Source organism: Festucalex cinctus, chromosome 19, assembly GCF_051991245.1.
Source record: "Festucalex cinctus isolate MCC-2025b chromosome 19, RoL_Fcin_1.0, whole genome shotgun sequence".
NCBI classification, from domain to species: domain Eukaryota; kingdom Metazoa; phylum Chordata; class Actinopteri; order Syngnathiformes; family Syngnathidae; genus Festucalex; species Festucalex cinctus.
The window spans coordinates 15,196,360-15,215,397 of NC_135429.1; the positions used below are offsets into that span (position 1 = coordinate 15,196,360).

Genomic DNA, 19,038 nt, shown 5'->3' on the forward strand with positions numbered 1-19,038 from the left:
TACATTTAAAAAACACAAAAATTAGTATTAATATTTTTTTTTCACGATTATGCTGATTTTGTAATTGTGAGGTATAATAATTGAAATTGTAATTAAATTTTGAATAATTGCACAGCCCTAACTGTCACGATATACACAACAAATTAATGTATTACTGGATTTGAAACCAAGTCAAGGGTAATACTTTGTTCAATTATTACTCACGTTACTGTAAAATCTCAATGATATTTAGTATATGACATTTTTAAATTCTGGAACAGATTTTAGCAAAGATGATGGAAGTTGACACACATGATTTGGATTCTTGGGCCACATAAAATGATGCAATGGGCCGGATCCGGCCCCCGGGCCTTGAGTTTGACACCTGTGCTGTATACAGTAACAACTAAAAAATGAGTGCATCTTATGTGCAACCTGCAGTGTTGGTTGTTTTTGTCAAATCCTTCAAGCTAACAAATCTATAATAAAATAAGAATAAATATGTCTAGCAAAATCTAGCATTCATCATGCGCGCACCAAAGATATTTTTGTGAGGCCACAGCAGTGTTGGTTTGCACCGGTTTACAGAGCTAGTGCAAGTTCCAAGTTTGGACCAAAGTCACATAATGAAGAAGAAGAAAAAAAAAAGTGTCTCATTTTCTAATAATTCTCAAGAGAATACAACAGGCTTCATAACCTTGTATTATCATAATGGCCTCCGTTTGTTATTCAGGTATAATGATGTTACAGGAACAAAAACACACACAAAAAAAAAAAAAGCGTTCCTAAATATGCATCGCCATTTATGCACGCTCATGAACACGCACACACATATTCATACATGCAATTAAGGGATAATGTTATGCTCTAAAATCGTCAAGTAATTCCGTTTGTGTCCACTACAAGGACTAATTAACTGAACACAATTTAAAAATAAATCCAGGCCATAATTCAATCTTTTAAATAATGTGAATTTGTGTCCCATTCTGCATTCTATTATTAAATGATACATTGAACAGATTGGAAAAAAAAAAAAAAAATCTTTACAGATGAGCATGTACGATGCATAATTGTGATTCTGCAGTTTTCACAGCAAATGACTTTTAGTATGCAACAGCGATCGTGATCCCACTTCCTAAGAAATCGATGCATACCGTCCTCCCTCTTCGCCTGCCTTGATCTTTACCTCCCATCCCTAACAGAGACACCCAGATGTCATTAAAAATGCATTAAAGCATATTATGGCATAATTACATATTAGTCTCTAATCTGGTGTAATTACAAGTCCTGAACTCCTTTTGTAAAGGAATAGCTTTGGCACTATAAATTGCTTAAAAACACATTTTGTGATCTATGCTATAATCGCTGAAAAGGTGTCATGATGTTTCTAATTAGGAAAAAAAAGTTAATAGGATAAATTAGTTGGCAGTAACGACTGTTCATGAACAGCTATAATCTGACTTCTTAATTTTTAATTGATCACAGAATATTCATCTCATCTCTTTAATACATTTGATCACATTTTATAATAGTCATATTATATAATGTGATACTCGCGTATTGTGAATTATGAGTTCCTGCAGCGAGTGGTAGTTCAACGAAGGGTGGTCTGCATCAAGTCGCTCACACTACGCAACTTATTAACTCATTTGCTCCCAATAAGGTGTAAATCCGTTTTTTTTTAATGTTCTAAGTGTCCCAAAGACGTATTTATATGGGTTTTTTTTTGTTGTTGTTTTTTTATGCTAGAGCATACAGAAGGCTTTGATGCAGCCTCGCAACTGCAAAGAACGGTTGCAGAAATTGTAGTTATTACACAAACGGCCAGCAGGTGGCAGCAGCCCAAAGGAGATCAACCAGGGCCATGTAGAAAAAAAGCTCAATTACTTACAATTTTAAATAGATTTGTGAAAACTGATGAAACTTAGCTCTCTTCTAATGCTAATTGCTGCAAAACGGAAACAGATAGATACTTTTTTTTTCCTGATGAAAGAAGAGACTTTAATCTTTCTTTTGACAGGTTCCATGCTTTTATAGCAATAGAACACAATATTCTGTGGGCCTTGCAAAATCAGTCAAAATCCAGTAAAACAGCCGGGAGCGAACAGGACTGCTTCTGTGAAAATGGCTGGGAGTGAATGAGTTAAGGTCTTTTTTTTTTTTTTACTTCACAGTTGCACATTACTTAGTGCAATACCGTGCTGCTTGGCCGGTGGTGATTTCCTCCTCAGCCACCGGATGGTTTCACACTGTGTACAAAATGTATTTTTGATGAGCAGCACAGAGAAATGAAAGGTGACATATGCTATTTTCAGCTTGAAGGGCACTGGAAGAGTACAGACCTCTGCCATAACCAATGGTGCTTCCATTATGTTTAATAACCCACATAAAAAATAAAAAATAAAAAAATAAAAAATTCTGATCATGTCTGATAATGTGAATGTTAGCATTTAGCCAAGGCAGATTATTGGGATATGAAGTCTTTTATTTATTTATTTATTTTTTTTCTCATTACTTAATAGTTCTCCATATTATGGCAGAACTCCAGAAGTAATTTAGCATGTGTTGCCGGTGCATGCTCCTAAACCAATTCCTTTTTTTTGCTTCTGTTTTTGGTGAGCTGCATTACACGGCTGCGTATGCCTCAATTTGCATTTTATCATCCCGAATCCCACAAAATTCATCGCATGTGTGTGTTTGTGTGAATGCTCGTGCACTTTACAATCCCATTCATCAAAGTTGCTTGTGTTGGGCCAGAGCTCAAGATTAATCTGCCTCCTTGCAACACTGCCGCCTATGCTCCACTCATTAATCTGGTACTTTGTGTGAACATGTATCATTTTCCCCCCTCGGCATACATTTTGGGGGTTTTCAGTGGGTTGTGAATTTTACAATATAACAAGACTGTTTTTTTTTGGGGCATATTCCCATTATAACTGCGCCAACAAAAGACAGCCGAGGATAAAAATCAGGGTAAAGAAATGTATAAATTTGGAAAATTCAGTGTGAGCTGGTGCAGCTCATGTCGGCAGTTTGAATAAACAAATCCATGTATATTAAAAAAAAAAAAAAAAAAAACTGTGTACCTCATTCCAGGGGTGACTGATAAGTATGATCGCGAAAAAGTCATCTCAATGCAGAACTGATAAACAGCAGTATAAAGAAGAAAATTGGGGTGATAAAGCCATCATATTCCTATTTACTTATTATGCACGCGCACAGCGATTGGTTGTTCAGCACTCTTACAGAAAATCTGATCAGAAATGTATATAAATATGATTGTATTTTCTTTCCCTTTCCGCACAACTTGTACTGGTACTTGGTTCCTTTCGCAACTGAACATGCCATTTCTAAGCCTGCTCTCACATAGATATAATAACTGACATAATTGTGCAATTGTTGTCTGTCATCCATTCATTCTAAGATGCTTATCCGCATTCGGGGAGCATCTTTTGGCGGGAGGGATGTCAGCACATTATTATAGACAGACGATAGGTGATGTCTCAAATCGAAAACCAGCTGATAATAAAATATACTGTGTAAACTATATGTTTTCTTATGGAATATGAGTTTGCGTACTTGCAAATACATTTAAACCTACTTGCAAATATGTTCAAATGTACCTGTTGGCCAAATGCTAAAAATGTAGCATTTTTTTATTTATTTTTTTACCCCAAAATGACTATTGATGTTTTTAGCTTGTAGCTACAGCAACGTTCAAACATACTTGCAAATAACTTAAACGTATCTGCAAATACGTTCGAACATATTTGCCAGTCAAAAATGCTTACTTCACATCGGCCCTTCCACACTTCCGTATAGTGCAACTGTGACAACTCACACTGTATCCTTTAAAAAAACAAAAAACAAAAAACAAAAAAAAACATTCTTGTTGCATTATTGCTATTTTTATTGCCAATTGGTGTTCATTAACTTTGCTAGCTCCCTGTGCGGTTGTACAGAATAGAAAAAAAAAAAGGCTCCTTACGGTTGTAAAAAATTGCAAAAAAAGTAGTTATGTCTTACTGTAACTACACCATAAGGGTATCATTGTATAGCAAAGGGTTAAAATAAGTCTCAGCTTCTCATAATGAGATGCAATTGACTGAACAATTGAGTCATATCCACATGTATGGAATTATAGCACACTATTAAAAACAATATATTTTTTTTCATAAGTAGCAGTACATTAGTGAAAGAGCTTGCGAGTTTGATAGATTTTTTTTTTCTGAGCGAACGCAGTGTTGATTAAAACAAAGACACTACACTACTTAATCTATTGACACTACAGGAAGAAAAAGTGGAATGTATATTACGAATAAGGTCTTTAAATTGAGTGGCAATACTACATTACAAGTACAATGTCAAGACAAAGTCAGAGTATTACAGTCATATTTTAATTTTTATGAGACGAGGCTGTTACATTAAAAGCATAAACAAAAGTAGGTAAATATCATGATAATGATGATGATGATACAGGACCACAGCAACTGCACATCAACTGACAACATCATCATCATAAGGGACAAAGTAACTGCATAAGACTAGACAGACTACGAGTGACTAAAACAGGACCACAGCAGCTGCCAATATTTCCATCATAAAGGACATAGTAACTGCATAAGACTAGACAAACAAAGAGTGGCTAATACAGGACCACAGCAGCTGCCAATATTTTCATCATAAGGGACATAGTAACTGCATAAGACTAGACAAACAAAGAGTGGCTAAAACAGGACCACAGCAGCTGCCAATATTTCCATCATAAAGGACATAGTAACTGCATAAGACTAGACAAACAAAGAGTGGCTAATACAGGACCACAGCAGCTGCCAATATTTTCATCATAAGGGACATAGTAACTGCATAAGACTAGACAAACAAAGAGTGGCTAAAACAGGACCACAACAGCTGCTAATATTTTCATCATAAGTGACATAGTAACTGCATGAGAATAGATGAACTAAGAATGGCTAATACGGGACCATAGCAACTGCATAGCAGCTTCCAATATTTTCATCATAAGGGACATAGTAACTGCATAAGACTAGACAAAGAGTGGCTAATACAGGAACAGCCTCTGCCAATAGTTTCATCATAAGTGACATAGTAACTGCATAAGACTAGACAGACTAAGAGTTGCTAATACAGGACCACAGCAACTGCAAAGCAACTGACAGCATTATCATCATAAGGAACATAGTAACTGTATATGGCTAGACAAACTAAGAGTGGCTAATATACATCATCATCAAACATTATCATCAGAAGGGACATAGTTGTCATTGTCATACAAATATCACGTTGGGCATAGCAACTGGATAAGCAGAAGATTATGGATGGCTGGATGGACTTCATTTATTCATTTACTGGTTGTCAGAACAGTCCCACTTTTGTGAAAACATTGCATCTTCATTGGCATACTTCTTCGTAGAGAAGCATCAGATCTCAGTCCATACATAATATTTCTCGGCTGGAAGTCATGAAGACAAAAACAGCTCAGGGTGCTCGATGCTGTGGTTCTACATAATTCAGACGCTTGCTTGTTAGCCTAAATTATTGTGGCATCTGCTTACACTCACATACGTAACAAAGGACCGAGTAACTAACTAGCCTACCGATTATGGCAAACTCCGCCGCAAGACTTTTGCAATAGTCCACAATCCTCTTCAAAGAAAATAAAAGCATGATTAAATTGTGATTTTTACGCAATTACAACAGTGAAACAGAGTAATACAACTCAGTTGTATTGTTGGTGTGTGCTTGCAAAGGAACTAGATAAACACAATTTCTACTTAATACACCCCCGCATGTACTCAGTATGTACAGTTTCTCATTTGCTTTCTCAGGCAATTGGACATTGACATAATTGTTAATGTGCAATTTGTGCATCTCTGTTATGCAGCAGGCTCTCGTGAGAATTCTGTGAGATATACATCAAGTCGTACACGTTAATTAGTTGAAACTTGACAAATTGCATGAACTGCAAACCTTGTTTTTAGTTATGGAATACTTAGGACATGATAGTGCCTTTGCCCATATTTGTGGCATTGGCTGCTACGACACCTAAGAGCTGGTGTTCATTATTTTTTTTATATTTATTTTCTCCCTGACAATTCCTTGTATTTTCTTCCTACCATAACTTTATTTTTTTCTTCATTAGGGAGGGCTCTGATGAGACTGACAGACCGAAAGCTGGAACGAATGGGCATCATGCAGGAAGCAGAGAGGCAGAACATCCTGCAGCAGGTCCTGCAGCTCCGAGTCCGGGAGGAAGTTCGGACCCTTCAACTTCTCACACAAGGTCAATTTTTTTATTCAAATGTTTACAAACACCACTCACTCATTCACCCTAAAATGTTTTACTGCAATCTCGTGTATCATAAATGTGCTCACTCAAGCTTCTAAACAGAACACAGGCAATGTCTGGCTACTGCCAGGAAGGCGTCTCACATTTTCCTAACTACTGTATTCGCATAATAGAGGTGCATTTATACACTTGCCATCTGTAGTCATGGCAGTAGCTGCATGTTGTAAAGCCCACAGGAGGTGATTAATCAAAAATGGTTACGAAACCACAAATGGTCTCCTTTCATAGCTTTTTGGTGGAATATGATCAGAGGCTTGTGTAATTGGTACATATGAGTGTGCCGCCGAGTTCTGAAATCCTGTTAAGGAGTTTCTCGATTTTGTCAGAGTCCATAGCTGCACTTGAGATTCAAGTTTGTATTGTATTCTTAGTTAGAATTTCTTAAATTGGAGGCACAGCTTTACGAATACAGAGGTGACTCGTCATCTCGCCAGTTAGTATATGCATAGACACCATTCAGACATGTCAAGGAAGCTCAAATATACTCAACGTAACACATTCAAAATAAAGTTTGCCAAATAGTATATTGATGGCAATGCAAATAGCCTTACTAGACATTTACTTTGAAAGTGGCCCACATTGAGGCGTGATGGCTAGCGTGGCTTCCCTTTTAGACGTTTAGACGTAAACTCTTTTACTGCCACACGCTATCAATAGAACAACCCCGTCATGTTTTATTGTAATTCCATTCACCGGCAGCCCATTGAAAAGAGATACAATGCTGCCATCTGCTGGTCATAATTAGTGGGTGTTTTTGATTTCACAACCCATCGACCAGGCAGTGGCTGCACTTAGATGTTGCACTGCCCATTGATTTAAAAAATAAATAAATAAATAAATAAATAAATAACGTTTACGACGGCATACATCGTGATTTCACTAGTCGTTATTAAATGTTTTTGGCGGTCAAAGAGTTAAAGTTGCACTCATATTGCACTTAAAGTTGTGTTCCTAAATCCTAAACAGCTATATTAGACACTATAATAAAGCGGGCATCAGAGTATGTTTTGTTTCTTCTTTTGGTTTCTATGACTTTTTCTTAACCACTCATATAAAATTGAAGGTAAAGGCTTTGAAAGAATTTATTAAAACAAGTAGAAGAATATTTACTGATTGGTTCAGACATTTTAAGAAAATAGGTTTCTTGACATTACTACCACAATTTTCAAGTCAGCATACCAAATGAACCCACAAAATCATGTTCTTGACTTCACATCCTTGCTTTGATAGAATTATTCTGTCTTCCACACAATACATTTCTTCAATTCATGCGTCATCCTTAGTTTTGTGACTTTAAAAAAAAAAAAAAAAAAAGAGCGAGTTTTCCATTCCTGCCCTTCACTTTCTTGCAGTCATCTTGTGGTTCTCTAATTCCTGTGGCCGCTCCTCTCCAATTCCGTAAGCTGCCCTCTTCCATTACCTTTACCCGTGGCTGGTTACTTCACCACTACTTCCATCACATTGAGCACACTTAAAAAAAAAAAAAAAACAGAACTGAGCATCCAGAGGTGAAAAATTCTAAGAATCTTTGTCAAAATCAATATTCTTGAAAAAAAAAGCAGAGTTGTTCTGGTCACTGAGTTTTAAATACAAAATAAATGTATAGAAAGTGTGTAAAATCAGATGACTTTCCAACCTCTGGTACAATTGTTTTTTAAAGAAGTACTGTATGTAAAGCACATCCTGAGGTTGTAATCTGAATCCGTGAAATCCTGTTTTGAAATATTCCTTGGGCTTCTTTTTTTTTTTTTTTTTTTTTTGAGAAGCAGGTATGAGTGAAAGTGCTGTATTTCAATGCCCAGGGCACACGCACCTTGAGCTGTTGCTTGAGGCAAAAATAGTTGTAGCCGCTTGGGATCTGAACAAGAGAGAAGGGAAATGAGATGACTGTGGGGGGGTGATGAGGCATTTTTTGGGTAGAGAAGACACATGGGTGAGAAGAGGGGAGGGAAAACGGGAAGGCGGTGTCAGGGTGAAAGGTAGGTGGCAACCTATATTGGATTTTGAAGAAAATCTCACAGAAAATAAGCAAAATTTGTGTTTCAGGTTACTTTTAAAGTGAAACGAGACCAAAATTGTGCACTCGAGCCATGTTGGACCAGGCAACTAGGACCGTCATTTATACATGTTTGGAATGTCACAATAAGTTCTACTTCACGTCAGCCTTGAAAATGTTCTATTTCATCAGATTGTGTCATGTTTCATTGTAATTCGCAGCTCTAGTTAGGGCCCGGGCAGCTACCGCTGCGAGTTTAAATAAATATGAGTTGAGTTGAGTAATTCCATACACCGGCAGCCCATTGAAAAGAGATACAATGCTGCCATCTGCTGGCCATAGTTAGTGGGTGTTTTTGATTTCACAACTCATTGACCCGGCTGCGCTGCACTTGGACGTTGCACTGACCACTGATATAGTCACAAAAACAAAAACAAAAAAAACAAAACAAAAAATAAAAAATAAAAAATTGTTGACGTCACTTAACGTTTATGGCGGCATACATCGTGATTTTACTAAACGTTATTAAACGTTTTTGGCGGTCAAAGAGTTAAGACGAGCCATTATGTTTTTTTTTCGGTCAATGGTGATTTTTCGCCTGAAATTCTTAACTGAGGTAAGAGAGGCCTGCACTTCTATGAGATCTTCTCCTGAGTTCCTTTTTGACCTCCTGTTGTCGTTGTGCTCTTCGGTCCTTTCTGAATGCCATCCACTCTTGGGAAGGTTCACCATGTTTTTTTTTTTTCCATTACTATAAAGGCTGTCACCGTGGTTTGCTTGAGTCCTAAAGCTTTAGGAATGGCTTTGTGACCCTTTCCAGACTGATGGATATCAATTACTTAATCATCTGTTCGTGAACTTCTTTGGATCGTGGCATTTATTTATTGATTGATTAGCATTTTGAGATCTTTGGGCTGACTTCATTTGGTCAAAACAGGTTCTATTTAAGTGAATTCTTGTTTTAATAACAGATTTGGAGGTAATCAGGCTCAGGTGCGGTCAGTGAAAATGAACTCAGTTTTTCAAAATAATGTGATTAATCATGGTTAATTCATGATTTAACAAGGGATAGCTTTGAATAGTGTTTTTTTTTTTCCTTAGTAGATAAAATCACCAGCATTCAAATGTCAGTCAGTCTGTGAGCCCACAAAAATAAGAAACTTACAAAAAAAAAAACAAAAAAACAGGTCATATCAAGATAGAGAAAAATATCTCTATGACAATAATGATGAGGACAGACACATCTATTATCTATCATGACATAGGGGCACGAGAACAGGATGATAGAGGGGGAAAAAAAAAAGGAGAAAATGAGGTGTTGTAATTACTGCAGTGTACCCAGACAGAGCTGGCTAGACGGACAATGATTAACCTTTAAGGGTTACTGGGCCATGGGAGGGGAATAATTAGATTTCCCCATGTCCCCATGTCAGTGCTATTCGAAGACAACAGACAGGAGACCTAGTGATCGCCTGTGAGGCTACAATCATCTGAGACAGGCCAAATAAACTCACAGCAGCAGCAGACTTTGAGTTTTACGTTAATGGGAATAATCAACATGGGCAAGGATGCGTTGACATGGCAACCATTCAATTAAAATCATTTCTATTATATAAATTTGAGTGGGTATGTCTGACTGAAAAAGACACAAAATAGTGCTAGTTAGTCATTTTTTAAAACGGTTTTTAATTACATACAATTATTTTTGACAAAAAATTTTTTTTCGAAGTCTGACAACAGGCATATATAATGTTCTAAATTCATTGCAATGCTCGAGATTACGCCAGAATCCTTAAAACCAACTTTACAAACTCATAGGCAAAATATTCATGTTTGACTGCCAAAAATGGCTAAATAAGTACAGTATGCCTTTAATACTGAGAGCTACAGTTCTTAGGTACTGCTAATGCAAAGGGCTACCAGTTTCATACACACTACTGAAATAACAAATTTGCTGAAATTATTTTCGGGTAAAACTTCTCATCGTCTTTGACTAGCTAGCTGGCTAGTTTTTCCTCCACGAACACTATGGTGTGGTTGTGCACTACAGTACTGCATGCACCATTTGAGCGATAGAGTACTCATATATAATTTTAAAATATTGGCATTTACAAATTTACACCAAGGTAAGTAAAATTAAAACACATGTTCTGTTCATATATATTTTCCAGAATAGCATTACAGGGCTACCAAAGTGGTCCATGGTGGCCACCTGGTGCCTGTGGGTACCATGCTGGTGACCCCAGATATGACAATATAACCTTTGTCATGTAATTATATGAATGTTGCATTTTCCAAACTTTTCCGACAGCTGCACTATGCACTAAGGAAATGAAAAGATAGTGCCATCATAATAAAAACCCATTTCAACAAAGCAAAAGTATGGAAAAAAAAATTGCAATAGCAAGAATCGATAGGTAACAAAAAGCAATAAACCTGCGTCTCCTGAGAAAACATGATACACTTTCTGTCTGGCCAATTCTGTTTTTCCTCTCACAGGTCTGATTTTCCTAGATAGACCCACGAGCTGTACAGTTTATATTAGGCTTGTATCTATTGAAACAAACAGCAATATTCTTTCACCTGAGACAAGATGTCAAGGGGAAATGGAAGTGAGTTATAGATTTACATCAAACGTCAGACAGGTCTGAGACAAAGAAACATGATGAATTATTGTGTGTGTTTTGTCACAGGGGCTTTAACACCTTTAAAAGCGTGTGTGCAAAGCATGGCTTTCATGGCTACACGGACTCGCTCTTAATTAACTGCAATGCAAAGACGGGAAGTTGGCGAAGTGTTGCATTTCTTTACTCGTAAAAAGAAATCCAATTTTCAACTTTTTCCGCGTTCAATTTCATGCTCGGCACCATTATGGCGTTTGTAACCCCATGCTAATAAATACGCTATTAACTGGCTTGTGAAATCATCACTCTCCAAAGCGACTTGAATTACACAGCTGACGGCGCCCCATGAAAGTGGTTTTCAGAGTATGCCGCGCTAATCTGCGCATGTAGACACGGCCGGGAGTGTTTATGCTTCATTTACTTGAACAAAGACTCATTAAGAGTGACAGAGACAAATGTGAAAGAAATCACACACATTCCTTTCCATATTCTTAAATGTGATCGGTCACCATAACCTACTTTTTTAAATGTTTTGTATTCATCCAGGAAGAGGTCAAATCAAAATCAGTTATGAAGTAACTTCTTGGCATGTTGTTGTTTTTTTGATTTTCAAAATTACAAACTAGGATGCTGGAAATCAATTATACATGATAAATCCTCACCAGGAACTATTTATAACAAATAATTAGTCAATCTGGTGACGAGTGGTTGTGTTATGACTTTAGCTAATGCTAAATGCTATCTTGGTTGACCGTTCAACAGCGCTAAACAAGACAATGCCCGCACCAAGTACAATTTCCATCATTCTTAGACACAGAAATAGAAGACAATTACTGTCATGACTGTGTTTTGTTTGGGGCAAAGGTTATGTTTGGCGCAAGGGTTATGTTTGGGTCAAGTGTCTGATTTGAGCTGATGCAATCAGCATGTAACCAGCAACTAGTTTCAACTGGTCAGAAGCTATAGGATGTCAGGAGCTATGTGATGTCAGGAATCTTTCATCTCTTTGTCTGGCCACAGCCAATCAGATCCATTCGCTGTCTATATAAATCTGACAGAGAAGTGCGTTTTCGCCAGATTATTCTTCTGTCCTCTGTGCACCTCCACAGCCCAAGTTAGCTCCACGTAGCTTGATTCTTGATAACATTCTCGTTGTTTCTGGTCTCGTCGTGAGTGCGTTCCGCGTATACAAGGATTGTTATGCGAATAAAGTGTTAAAATCTTATTTGTGTCTGTGTTTTTGGGATCCAATTCCAGAGCCTAACAAATTCTAGTTCAGGTATGACAAAAACACACCTGCTGGATGCGAGAAATTTAACAGTCAAATTATTTTTTAATTGGTTTATAGTATAGTATAGTACATACGCATGACACAAACAATTGGCTTGCTGATTCAACAAAAAATAAATAAAACGGATTTGGGTAAAAGCGAGACAAAACAATGCGGGTGGCTGGTATACGGGTCTCAACTGTCCCGGTTAAACCGAGACGTCTGGTCAGCCTAATATAAAATTAATTATATTAGATTACACAAATCACTATTGAAAACGACATTTAGGGCCATGAAATAAACACTAATCACCATTCAACTTTCCTTCTCCCTCTTTGGTATTTGATATTGCCTTCTTCATGTTTCCTTTCCGTTATCAGGTAGACATTATCAGTGAGAACAAACTGTACCACATACCTACAGGCCCATGCGTGACAAGCAGCGGCTATTAGCTAGTAAACACGGCGGAGTGTCAAAGCAAATATTATAGAGACCAAACAGTGTTCAGAGAGGACTGACTATTTGAATTTCATCAGGTGCACACATGCATGACTCCTGATGAATGCTTATGTTGGTCTGTGACAGCCTAATGTGTTTTGCATTTTTTCAGTTGTTATGAGGTGGAAATTGTATTTCTAATGGCTGTCACTTTTTTATTTTTGTACCTCCGTTATTCGGAGATCTCGCCTTCATGCATCAACGATGACATCTGCATTCATCTCATTTAGAGTAGAAAGATAAAAACAAATCTTGTTTATAAAACGCATGTGGCAAAATGGACGCCCCCTGAGATGGATAAACATATTTTTGTAAAGAAAATTTTTGAGTTGACGTCCCTTCAACTGTTTAAGGCTAGTAACTGCAGTGTTACTCTCGTTTCATTAACCTATCAACATTCACAGTCGACTTCCAATGGAAATCGCAATTGCTGTTTACACAATTAGAATGAACTGTGTGGGAGCAGAGGACAGAAAAATAATGAGGACATCACTGAAACATCTTTTTCAGGCAGAAATCCCAATGTATGTTCTTTGCAAACTCAAAATCCCCCTCTGTCTTGCCCTGAAGTGGATTATACAGTATACAGTATGCTTTTCCTCTAAAGACTTTGCTGAAAAGACTCGAGGCTCTCAGTGTGACTTCTGTTCCTCCTTTGGGCTTTTCCACGAATCAGATGACTTGCGCCGGTGCGCGGCGATCCGAGAGCTCTCATTAGCCCGACTCTCCCTTCAGGACCACAGCCTCTATGAAAGCCCTTCTGCCTTATGGTTCCCTTGACTTCATCCGTCTCCGCTCTGCTCTCCACTGTCTCCTCCCTCTTCTTCTTCCTTGCTTATTTTTGCCGCAAGGGAAGGTCAAATTAATTCTTTTTCATCATTTCCTGTCAGTAAGATTCCTTCCACAGAGGCTTCAACTATGTCTCAGTGCCCGAAAGATGTGAAAGTAAATACCTTTGACAAAGTGCCTTTTTTCTTACCTGTCCCCATTTAGATATAAATGCAGTCTATATCTTCAGTAAAAACTGTGAACTGCTCCCCTGCTTAGATGTCATCGTTCGCCATCACCTTAAAATAATGAGTGCCACTTCGCCTTAAAACCTAAACAGGGGGATGCATGCAGTTAATTGTGGTTTTTAGCAAAAATCAGCTTCCTGTTGTGAAAGCACGACTAGGAAATGAAAAAAGATGGAAAAACACAATAACAGGGCGGCACGGTGGTGGAGTGGTTACCATATCTGCCTCACAAGACTAAGGACACAAGAGATCTGGCCTTCCTCTGCGGAGTTTACCCACATTCCAAAGACATGCATGGAAGTTTAATTGAGCGGTCCAAATTGTCCTACTGCCCACTGCCCGAAGCCAGCTGGGATAGGCTCCAGCACCCCTGCGGCCCTTGTGAGGAGCAAGCGGTTTAAGAAAATGGATGGATGGAAACACAATAACAACTAGGAATGTAACGATATCCAAACATCACGATACAATATTATCACGATATGAAGGTCACGATACGATAATTATCACGATATTGTGGGGAGGTTGGCGATACAAAAGAAAGTCACAATATTAAAAAAAGATTAGCTCATACAACAAAAAAAAACACGCAGTATTGTGTTTTTGTACATTACAGCAATGAAAAATATAAAAATATTATATATATATATATATATATATATATATATATATATGTAAATATATATATATATATATATATATATATATATATATATATATATGTAAATATATATATATATATATATATATATATATATATATATATATACATATGTAAATATATAAAAATAAAATAAATTAATAAATACAATAAAATGAGTTGCTCCACACATCGACTCTGTTCACAAGTATATTATGTTCCCCTTCATCTGACCAATATCGTGGATTTTAAACATAGAAGGGCCAAAACATGCCTTGTGAAAATTTAACTGCACTAAAAAAGTAGCCACCAGAGGGTGCTAGAACTGCACAAATGGAAACCAACCACTTTTTTTAAATATGTGCTGCTTTTAATATCATGACATGACGACGACGATATATTGTGGCAGTTTTAATATCACAATATCACGATATTGCCATTATTGTTACATCCCTAGGAACAATGATGAAATAAATTAAGAAAATAAGGATTTGTTTTCTTGACTAACCACAGAACCAAATAGTTGTGAGTCAGATGAGTAATGTCAAGGTTAAGACTATGCATGTGTAAAATAATTTTAGCTATGGATGCACGAATATAACCATGACGCCACCCTTAATTCCAACACTGACTCTGATGAACTGGCAAATCTGTTAAGTGAAGCTGAAGCAAATAACACAACTTGAAGTGTACAGGAAGAAAAGACAGGAACATTTTCAGGACATCATTCAAACATCAGGAAGGATCAGGCACCGAAGCATAGCTTTGGCATATTGTGCGAGTGCATGCACTCACCGTGATGTCAGCCCACCTTCAGTCAACTTATGTTGATGTATTGTTGTGACAGATTTGCTAACATCGTTAGATCTTCGTATCTCTGCCTGCATGTTGGCTGCCACATGTCCAGAGTACTGTGACTATAGCCTTGGCTCTGTGGTGTGTGTATGCTATACTGTAGAAAAAACATACATGTGAAAACATGTGCAAATGGATAGCTAATATTTAACTTATAATATTTTTATAGTAATGCAGTATTTAGATAATAGCGTATATATTTTATTTTTGTCAAAAACAACACTAGGTTAGCCCATCATTGGGTGTTAGCATTAGCATCCTTTGCGTACCTGCTGCATTATCGTATTCTGTTTTCTTGGAGGTTCTGAAAAATGGTAAATGGTAGTTCATTTATAAAGCGCTTTTCCACTTTACAAGGCCCTTAAAGCGCTTTACATTCGACTACTCATTCACTTACTGATGACGTAGCATCAGGAGGAACTTCAGTTCAGTATCTTGCTCAAGGATACTTAGGCGTGGTCACAATGGCATGGAATCAAACCCACAACCTCTGGATTGCGAGATGACCACTCTACCGCTGAGCCATGCCACCCCTAATAAAGTGCTATTGTGTGAAATATTAAAGTTCAAAGGTTTGCTATTATACTGGTTAAATAGAACTATAGGACTTTGAGAATTTGATAGTAAAGTTCAATAACACCGGAAAAAAAAAAATACAAGTTTAAACGATTTGATCTCAAATAAAATAACTAGCTAGCTAAGTCCATCAATTAAACCAACCAAACTTTTTTTTTAAGAATTTAAGAATCATAATTAAGAATTGTATTGAACCATAAGGAATTGAATCAAGGAACCGAAATCATTCAAATTCAAATGATGCCCAAACCTGTTGATCTTACGGAATTCAACTACCTGTTATCGAGAGAAAATCACAGTAGTTTAGTTAAGTAATATCCTACGACGGGTTTAAAAGCTCAGTTCCTTTTCTTTTTTTCTTACGGTATTCCGGTTTCCTCCCATATTCCAAAATCATGTGGCCTGCGTTTAGCTGGCAACCAGTCCAGGGTTTTTTTCCCCCGTTTTGCATTGTATTGCCCAAAGTGGAGGGCGGAAGAATGAAAAGATGTTCAACATTCTCTGTGCGGATCTGTGCCATGTCCACGTAATACTTTCCGGGGATACCCTGATGTAATCTACTCCAGTCGAAAAGGCTCTGAGTGACTACAGAAGAAGTTGATGGCTACAGTTTCATGGTAATGAAGCCATGTTCATTCAGTTATGGTGAAATGAGATCACATTAAAAGGTCCTTCTATCAGTTGCCTGGCACCATGGTCTGGTTCCACTCAGTCTGATGCCGACTCTCGCTTCCCAGACCACCACCGGACATCCGGGAGCCCAGACGGCATGGGAAGAGCGCACGCCCTCAGCTTCCGAGCAATTGCTCATGATCTTACACACCTGGATCAATAGGCCTAAGCGCACTTACTGTATCTATTCATCATCCCATAAAAACAGCATGTGCAATGGCTTCAAAATTGCTGTCTTTACATGGAATGGGGAGTAGAGGAAAATTGCACCGTAGGAGATTGTGCTCGGTTGGTTGTCTTGTCAAATACTAGTCAAGGAATGTCTACTAAATCAAATACACATGGCTTGCTGACTTGTGCTGCGCTTAAACAGAATATTCACTCTTATTCCCGTCCCCGCAAAGCATGTTGTACCATCAAACACAAAGGAGTGTGAGGGCATTGAGTACTCTGCAAAAACAGCCAAGGTTAGCTTCTTTGAAAGGCGTGTTGTGCAACGACAGGCTACATAAAAAGGATATGATGTATTTTATGCCTGTTTGGGATCAGGCGTGTGTTGATGATTTATGGCAGCATACTTAGCAAAAGCATAGCAGCGCACCTGATCATCCATTATTATTTTAACATCTTTCACTTTAAGGGCAGACATGATTGATAGGGAACTTTTAATGCCTTTGGCTTACAGTTTTTAAGAAGAGAATACAGTATCCTGGTACCGTACTGAAAGCATATTTCACCACTTTATTCAATGCGATGAGATGAATGGATGAGGATCAGCACCTCCAAATCCGAGACCATGGTCCTCAGTCGGAAAAGGGTGGCGTGTCCTCTCTGAGTCGGGGATGAGATCCTGCCCCAAGTGGAGGACTTGGGTCTTGTTCACGAGTGAGGGTAGGATGGAGCGAGAGATCGACAGGCGGATCGGTGCGTCTGCAGTGACGCGAGTCTGTATCGGTCCGCCGTGGTGAAGAAAGAGCTGAGCCAAAAGGCGAAGCTCTCGATTTACTGGTCGACCTACGTTACAACCCTCACCTATGGTCATGAGCTGTGGGTCGTGACCGAAAGAACAAGATCCCGGATACAAGCGGCCGAAATGAGTTTCCTCCGCAGGGTGTCCGGGCTCTCCCTTAGAGAGGGTGAGAAGCTCGGTCATCCGGGAGGGACTCAGAGTCGAGTCGCTGCTCCTCCGCATCGAGAGGAGCCAGCTGAGGTGGCTCGGGCATCTGGTTCGAATGCCTCCTGGACGCCTCCCTGGGGAGGTGTTCTGGGCATGTCCCACCGGCGGGAGGCCGGACGACCCAGGACACGCTGGAGAGACTTTGTCTCTCGGCTGGCCTGAGAACGCCTTGGGATCCCACCGGAGGAGCTGGTTGAAGCGGCTGGGGAGAGGGAAGTCTGGGTTTCCCTCCTAAAGCTGCTGCCCCCGCGACCCGACCTCGGATAAGCGGTAGTAAATGGATGGATGGATGGATGGATGGATGTTTTTTTAAATCTACTCACTCACGCGTGGCCTCCTCCTTGTAGGCCACATACATGGGCCTCTCCCAGGTGGAGGATCGAACCCACGCCAACCGGCACCAAAGGCAAGTGATGGTTCCACTCCTCCACCTGGATGGATGGATGGATGGATGGATGGATATGTAGTTTGTTGTCTATACTTCTATTGTCTTTTTCTATTGAATTAGAACAGCACAAAAACGTTCTTCACAGTCCTTAGCCAATCGTCAGTGCATGTTACTGAGCAAACCACAAATAATTCAACACAACTGTCCAGCATGATTGTCATTCATTTCAAATGTGCTCGTCCCTGGTGGAGAATAACCTCCACTGTGCGGTTTGAGACAAACAAGCACGAGATAAACAAATGAGACAAATTGAAATTGAGGCTGTTATCTATTGTTCAGTGGTGTATTGAGGTGGCAAGACATTAACTTTGTTTGCACATCTGTTGTCCTCTCAACAAAACAATACATATCTAATCAGCTTTTATCAGATAGCCCTTGCTTGTTGCTGGCTTTGGTCCATTTTGCGCTTGCATGCATACAGAGTGTCTACCGTTCTCATTTCAAAAAGGTGAATCCTACAGGCAGGAAATATCTCGTGTTGCGAAAACATGAGGTTATGATCTGTCTGTAACGTGAATGTTTTTTTCCCCATTGGAAAGGGTGCTCTTGTATAAGGATTATCATTCAGGGACGGTACAAAATTGCTGAACAGCAAAACAACATTAAGACATGCAAAAACCCATTTTGTGCATTTTTTTGAAAAAAAAAAAAATAAAAAAAAAATCAACTCACTCCATAATTTAATGTTGGAGTACTACGTTTGTCTTGCAAATCATTTCAAATCTGCAAACATTTATGTCAAATTTTGAGTTCAAAATACCTACATAATGAAATATTCCTGTTTGTACGAATTACGACGCACAAAAAAATCAAAACGAACTCCTCCTACAAAATTTACCCAATCGTCTTCAAACTTGGTGTTTTATCTTAAGATGTTGGAGGTGAAAAGTTATTGAAAGTTTTTTATTTCGTGGCACACT

At 38.5% G+C, this 19,038-nt stretch overlaps 1 protein-coding gene across 4 annotated transcripts in view; it reads left to right on the forward strand.

Moving 5' to 3' along the window:
- Nucleotides 1–19,038, forward strand: part of samd12 (sterile alpha motif domain containing 12) — an 87,129-nt gene that overhangs the window by 35,769 nt on the left and 32,322 nt on the right. For all 4 annotated transcript variants that reach the window (XM_077508048.1, XM_077508050.1, XM_077508049.1 and 1 more), the window contains one exon: nt 6,143–6,283. In XM_077508048.1, the coding sequence (XP_077364174.1) occupies nt 6,143–6,283 (141 nt within the window). The remainder of the gene's footprint in view (nt 1–6,142; nt 6,284–19,038) is intronic.